This window comes from Bison bison, unplaced genomic scaffold, assembly GCF_000754665.1.
Source record: "Bison bison bison isolate TAMUID 2011002044 unplaced genomic scaffold, Bison_UMD1.0 scf7180017848696, whole genome shotgun sequence".
Classification (NCBI taxonomy): domain Eukaryota; kingdom Metazoa; phylum Chordata; class Mammalia; order Artiodactyla; family Bovidae; genus Bison; species Bison bison.
The window spans coordinates 70,105-77,567 of NW_011479269.1; the positions used below are offsets into that span (position 1 = coordinate 70,105).

The 7,463-nt window shown below is 59.3% G+C and overlaps 1 protein-coding gene across 1 annotated transcript in view; it reads right to left on the reverse strand.

Moving 5' to 3' along the window:
• The window catches only part of PDDC1 (Parkinson disease 7 domain containing 1), a 7,898-nt gene extending 5,384 nt beyond the window's left edge, over positions 1 to 2,514 (reverse strand). Inside the window, exons 1-2 of the mRNA XM_010845807.1 lie at positions 2,372 to 2,514; positions 1,655 to 1,794 (exon numbers count right to left, since the gene is read on the reverse strand). Of these exons, the coding sequence (XP_010844109.1) occupies positions 1,655 to 1,794; positions 2,372 to 2,514 (283 nt within the window). The remainder of the gene's footprint in view (positions 1 to 1,654; positions 1,795 to 2,371) is intronic.
• Between the last annotated feature and the right edge of the window lie 4,949 nt (positions 2,515 to 7,463).

The window sequence follows — 7,463 nt, forward strand, 5'->3', positions numbered from 1 at the left end:
GGGGCGGGGCTGAGCTGCGCTGGCTCCGCCTCCTCCCACCCCCAGCTCAAGTTCGGGTCCGATTCCGGGTCAAGTCCGCCGCCAGCCGCGGGCAGCTGAGCCCTTGGACGCGGTCCCGGACCGCGTCCGCGTCGTGGCCCCGGAGATCCTGCAGAGAGGTCTGAGCTGGGCCACGGGACCGCAGCTGCATGGAGCAGACTCCTAGCCCAACCCCCGCTCGCGGTCGGGAACACGGTTCCTGACCCTCCCGAAACCGAGGTCGAGGCCGTGGGCCAGCCTGCAAGGAATGCGTCCCGCGTGGCATTCGGCAACTTGCAGGACATGGCAGCGGTGGTGGCATGCGGCCTCCCTGTCCAGAAGCCTCATTCTGGGTCCGGCGGTGGTCTGCCTGTCACTGTCGGCCCCTGTCAGTGTCCAGGGGGGCGGACACCCACAAGATGACCTGTCAGGGCGATTGAGGTGTCCCCCGGGTGGGCTAGGAGTCTCACTGCCCCTTCCTGAGCAGGTTCTCATACCAGGGAGCGGCCCTACCCTCACATGGGAGGGGGCAGCGGTGAAGAGGTGCCTGTTACTCAGGCCTGGCCCTGAGGCCAACACCCGGGCCAGATGGCCAAGCGCACCTGGGCATGATGGTGGGTGCTGCAGGAGTGACTGGCAGGTGTCTGCTCTTCTGAGGGCAGGCGCGGACCAGAAGGACCAGCAGCCCAGGCCAGGTGACTGTCCCCTGGTCCATCGCTCAGTCTAGAGGTGAGAAGAAGGGGCTCCCCTTCAGAGCCCCCCATCCCATCCTGCTGAGCCCTCTCCCACAGTTGTTACCCCGGGTCACACCTGAAGTGTCAGCTCACCTGCCTCCCCCTGGGCATCACCTAGAGGCTACTCAAGTTCCTGATCATCAACAGTGAGTGCCCAGTGGAACAGTAGAAGGTAGGGGAGGCCTGGGGGTTGGGCACTAGGGCTCTGCCGTTGGGGTTGTGACGCCCTTGAACCTGGGCTCTTGCAGTTGTTTGGGCCCCCGAGGCACAAAGTCCCTGGGGACCAAAGGTCATGTTTTCCTGCAACAGCGTTTCATTCCTGTCCCTAGAACCTGCTCACCCTGGAAGCCAAGAACGGGTGACTGGGGGGCCATTTCTGGGGGACTTTCTGCCTGGTGGGGCTGGCCAGTGCCTCAGGTCTCCTCTGCTTTCTCCCCTGGCAACTTCCTCTTTTCAAAGCACATCTGAGCCTTTCCCTGGGAGCCATTTCACTTCCTATTTCTATCTCCCGAATGCTGGAACCCATCTCTCTGCCCATCAAACTCCTAACCATCCCTCAAAGCCCATGGGCACCAAGGCACTGTCTACCCAATACTCCCTTTCTGAGAACACCCCATGCAAGGACTGCCTTGAGTGCCCCTTTGTTATCCCAGTCGGCCTGCTGGGTGGACCTCCCATACAGGGACTTGGGATTGAGGCTGTCTCAGGGAGGATGTGCCATGGGCAGCCTAGCTTCCCAGACAGGCAGCAGAGGGGCCCAGGTCCCAGGCCAGGAAGCATCCCTCTTCCCATCAGGGCCAAGCTTCTCAGCTCCGGGCTCTCTTTTGGCCGAGGCTGGGCTGGGAGGCGTCCACAGACTTAGATCCCAAGCACCTGTGGCTTGTGCTACAACGGCCCTAAACCTAGGACTGCCGAGGCCGTGGCCGCCGGCTGGGCACGGGGTCCCTGCGCCTGGGGTGGGAGCGTCGGCAGGACTGCTGAGAGCGCAGAGCCGCTGGCTGCACTGCTGACCCCAGGCTGCCAGGCAGTGGCGTTTTGTGGCCTGGAGTGGGGTGACGTGAAAGGGAGGCAGGCGGTCGCAGTCTGGCCTATCCCAGAGCCCAGGACATCAGGACAGGGAGCGACAGAGGCCTGGGAGGGTCCAGAGGAGCATCTGAAGGGGATTTCCCACAAACACACTTCCAGGTCCCACAGAGCTGGATGGGGAGCTGGCGTGGGTCCCAGGGGCATCTCCTGAGCTCTCTCCGCAACACAACAGGTGTGCCCTCCCCTCCAGCCAGGACAGGAGCTGCTCTTGGGGGGCAGGTGGCGGCATGGGGCTCTGGTCTGCTCAGCGGCCCTCAGACAGCCAGCGTGGCTCCACGGGCTGAAGGCCCCGAATGGGAAGCACAGGCACGGTGGGGTCAGTCACTGGGAAGCCGGGAGCCTCTGCCTGCCTGCCCTTTCACCTCCCTGAGGGCAGGGAGCCATGGCCAGGGCGGGGCTGAAGGCCCAGGAGTCCAGGCCCGACTCAGCATCCACGGGATGGTCCAGAGCAGCAGGTCGCCGGCCAGCTCTGCCCTCCCCAGGCCTCTGCTACTCTGCTCTGGTGGAGGAAAAGAGGTTCTGGAGGCCCCTACCTGGCCTGAAGCACTGGCCCGTCCCAGCCCTGGATGCACCAAGAATGAGGTCCCAGGTCCCCAAAAGGGAGCTGCACACTCTCGGGGGAGGAGAGGGTGCTAGAGAGGAAAGCAGCCCGGACCCCCACAGGCACCTTCTGCATCCCTGTGCCGTGACCCCACGTGCGACCCAGCCTACCCTGCTGGCCCCACCCACGGGGCCTCTGTCCTGGACATGCTGCTACCGTCTGAGTTCTGGCTTTCAGAGGTCCTTGTAAGCCTGCGTGCGATTTACAGTGTGAGCTTCTTCTATATGGAGTACTTTTTATATCTGGTATTTTGTGAGCCTCGCCCACTCCCACTCAAAAGTGGTACTGTAGTAAAGGTCATTGAAGTCAGCAGGGCTTCCCTGGCGGCTCAGCTGGTAAAGATCCACCTACAATTGCAGGAGACCTGGTGTTCGATCCCTGGGTTGGCAAGATCTCCTGGAGAAGGGAACGGCTACCCACTCCAGTATTCTGGTCTGGAGAATTCCATGGACTGTAGAGTCCGTGGGGTCACAAGAAGGACACAACTGAGCGACTTTCATTTTCACTGGGTGTCCCCAAGAGGTTTTATTTTTTTATCATTTGGAAGCATCCCTACCTCCCTAAAGCTTAGGAATGCTGTGAACCAGAAGCTGAGGGGCTTCCCTGGTAAGAATCCACCTTGCAACACAGAGGATGCCAGTTTGACCCCTGGTCCGGGAAGATTCCACACGTCACGGGGCAGCTAAGCCCGCAAGCCACAGCTACTGAAACCCGCATGGGCTGGAACCTGTCGTCAGAAACCAGAGAAGCCGTTGCGACGGGAAGCCTGCCCACTGCAGCTAAGAGCGCAGCTCCCAGTCTCCGCAACTAGAGAAAGCCCACACAGAGCAACAAAGACTCAGCACAGCCATAAACACATAAATATATATACATACACTTTAAAAGCTGGGCCTCAGAACCCTCATGGCACCCTAGGGACCTCAGCTGCCCAATTCTAACCTTCCCCGGAAGGGGCCACCAGTAACTGAGCATGCGTGGAAATTCCGACGAAATAAGGAAACGAGAGCAGCATAGCATCCCTAAAGCTTAGATGCTGTGTTTCTCTTAGTGAAAGCCGCTCAGTTGTGTCCTCCTTGTGACCCCATGGACTCTACAGTCCATGGGATTCTCCAGGCCAGAATACTGGAGTGGCCTTTCCCTTCTCCGGGGGATCTTGCCAACCCAGGGATCAAACACCAGGTCTCCCGCATTGCAGATGGAAATGAGAGGAGATTACAAAGTAGTATCACAAAACTACAGTATGGCCTTGAGGCAGGTGCAGGCTGACGCGGGCTCAGGACAGACCCTGGCTGTGTGCAAAGTGGCAGCAGGAGGCACAGCCACCAAGGGGCTGCGGGGGGCCCTTCACTGCCTGATCCTGGCCCCCTTCATCTCTGGTGGGAGAGAGATACCACGAGCTCCTCAGCTTAGTCCCCATGAAACCCGAGGTTCAGATGGGTTAAGTCCTTGCTGTGAGTAAATGCCAAGAGTGTTATATTAGGAAAGATTCCAGAAGGTTAGACAGTAAAGGGATCAACGGTTACGCGTGATAACTTGAGATTTGGGGACTTTTAGACAAAGGAAACAGATGCAAGCCAGCCACTGAATACAGATAAGTGCCGTTGGCAAAGGCTTGGAATATGAGACACAGGAAGAAATGCACGCGGGAGTGCCCTGTGGTCCGCTGGTTAGAGCTCTGCGCTTTGACTGCCTCGGCCAGGGTTCAATCCTTGTCAACCTTTGGTCGGGGAACTAAGATCTCCCAGGCCGTGCAGCCAGACCAAAAAATAATCCTCCAAATAAATGACAAGAAGGCCTCTCATCGCAGAAAAACAGACAAATGGCAGCAACAGAAAAATCAGAAAAGGCAAAGCCCGGACAGCCAAGGACTCAGTAAACAGCAGCAGTTGGGTCCGTGCAAATGGAACGACCCAAGGTGGCCCCGCTCAGACGGGCTGTCAACCTCGAGGCTTCGCCCACTCCCGTGTCACTGGGCGAGAGGCATGCTTCTCTCCCGGCCGCCCCACAGGCACGAGACACGGCTGCTGAGTTTAAGGGGCACGCACCGTGGAGCCCGGCCGCCCCACCTCTGAGCAGGTCCTCAAGCGAGCTGGGTGCTGGGCCCACAGTCGCAGCAGCCGACAAGTGGAGGCAAGTCCACCCATCAGCGAATGATGGATCCGTAAACTGTGGTCCACGCATAGGGTGGGACTTAAAAGGAAGGAAATCCTGACACACGCTACACCATGGGTGACCCTTGAGGACGTGATGCTCAGAGAAATAAGCAGACACAGAAGGACAAATCCGGTCTGACTCCATTCACCTGCAGTCGCCCACAGAGACAGAATGAACGGGTGTTAACGGGGACAGAGGGTCAGTTTGGGAAGAGGAATCGTTTCCGAGGGCCGATGGGGTGACGCTCCCACAGTGTGAATGTGCTCAGGGCCCAGGACCTGCGCGCCCTCAGGGTTAGGATAAAATGGGGGAAACAGTGGAGACAGTGTCAGACTTTATTTTTCTGGGCTCCAAGATCACTGCAGATGGTGACTGCAGCCATGAAATTAAAAGACGCTTTCTCCTTGGAAGGAAAGTTATGACCAAGCTAGACAGCAGATTAAAAAACAGAGACATTACTTTACCAAAAAACGTCCATCTAGTCAAGGCGATGGTTTTTCCAGTAGTCATGTATGGGTGTGAGAGTTAGACTATAAAGAAAGCTGAGCGCCAAAGAATTGATGCTTTTGAACTGTGGTGTTGGAGAAGACTCTTGAGAGTCCCTTGGACAGTAAGGAGATCCAACCAGTCCATTCTGAAGGAGATCAGCCCTGGGATTTCTTCGGAGAGACTGATGTTGAAGCTCAAACTCCAGTACTTTGGCCATCTGATGGGAAGAGCTGACTCATTAGAAAAGACCCTGATGCTGGGAAAAATTGAGGGGAGAGGAGAAGGGGCGATAGAGGATGAGAAGGTTGGATGGCATCATGGGCTCAGTGGACATGAGTTTGACTATACTCCGGGAGTTGGTGAAGGACAGGGAGGCTTGGTGTGCTGCAGTCCATGGGGTCGCAGAGCCGGACACGACTGAGCGACTGAACTGAGCTGAGTGAAGAATCCGCCTGCCAACGCAGGGACACAGGCTTGGTTCCTGGTACGCTTACCCCTGCCTCAAAGCCACTCAGCCTGTGGCCATGCCTGCTGAGCCCGAGCTGCAAGAGAAGCCCCACAGCCAGGGAGCAGCCCCACTCGCCACGCCTAGGGAAGGCCCGTGTGCGGCAGCGGGGCCCAGCGCAGCCAAAGATAAAAAAGTAACAGAGAACTGAGGCAGCGCCCCGAGAGAGCGCCACTGCGGCCGAGAGCCGGACCCTCAGCTCCCGGCTGCGGGGACAGAACTCACCTTCACAGCCACCCCTGTCCTGCCCCGAGTCCCCACACGGAGGACACTTTTTTCTTCTTTTTTTGCATTTAAGGTACAAGCGGAACAGAGAGTGGGAGAGGGGACCAGCTGGCTGGAGAGGGGCGGCGTGGGCAGCTGCAGGGCCTGTGGATGAGCCTGTGGGCTCTGGCGCCTCCCCTTGGTGGCTGGGCCTGGGCCAGGCAGCTCAGGGTGAGGGGGTGCGTGTCCCAGGGAAATGCCCCAGGTTAGTGTGGGCCTGAGGTGTGGGTGCACAGCCGGGGGTGGGTCCTGCAACTTGCACTGGGTTCTCTAGGGCCAGGGCTGGCGGGAAGGCCGGGTGCAGCCATCCAGGTGGGGCCAGACCTGGGCAGAGCCACGAGTGGAACCCACCCGGGTCAAGGGCACCAGGTGGCAGGAGAGGCTGGGAGGGGCACCTGGGGGCCCTGGCCCTCCCCGGAAAGCCCACAGTGTGGGCAGATGACCCCTGCACCCAGACCGGCCACCCCGCCTCTCCCGACCGCGTAGTTGAGGACGCCAGCCCAGTCTTTAGATAACAGAGTTTATTTCAAACTGACCTCCACTCAGGCCCAGGGTTCCAGTGGCCAGCTGGCCAGGCAAGGGCACGTCGGGCTCCCAGTGCCCACCGCTGCCATGACATGCTCCTAGCAGAGCGCGTCTCCCTGCAGGCTCAACGGGGCAGTGGCAGAGGGTGATGGTCGCCTGCCCAGCGGTTCTATTCTACCTGTTATTGCATTTATACGCTTCTTAGACTCCAAGGACCCTGGGTGGGCAGGAGGGGCTGTCTGCGGGCACTGGGCAGGCACGGCTGCCTCCCCGCCAGGCTCTCACCTGCCCCCAGGACAACCGCTGCAGAATGGGGAGGGGTTCAGGGAAGGAAGAGTAGGGCCCAGCTTCAGGGGCCCCCTGGGGTCAACCAGAAGGTAAACTTCAAAAGTGCCTCTGACACGAGCCTTTGAGCTGTCTGTCCACCCAGCCAGGGCTCAAGCAAGCAGGCAGGAGGCACGGAAACTCAGCCAATGTGACCACCCACCTCAGATCAGCCCACTGAGGCAGCCCACCCAGAGGAACCCCCATCCTGGCTACACGCAAACAGCAGAAATGGGCCAAACAGCTACACCCTTTAATGTCCCCATGTCTGCTGGATCCAGCTCAGAATCCATCCCAGGCCCCTGCCCAGCCCTACTACCCTGGGCATTCATCAGGAGCTGCTGCCAGAAGACCACAGGACCACTGGGGCCCTTGGCACAGGCTGGCATACTTGGGCAGGCAGGCCACCTGCAGAGCCCGCTTCTCCATCCGTCCGCTGGTGCCTGGGGCCACATGGAGCCCCCACCCTGTGTCAGGGATCCACCCGCAGAGCCTGGCCTCCTTCTGCCCTCGGGTTCAGAGGGGAAAGTGCTGGGGACTGCTCAAGGGGGCTGGGTTTCCACTGCTGTAGGGGCCTGTCCACCTCTCCCTCCCTCTGCTTGTATGTGGGGGACACAATATTGGTATTACATATGTACAGATAGCGGTGTGTGAATTCGGCATGCACTAGACTCCCAAGGTCTGTACAGGAAGTGGCTGTGCCCAGCCTGGGCACCGGCCATCATTTTTTTCGGACCAGGAAGGCCACCCCGAGAACGAGGGC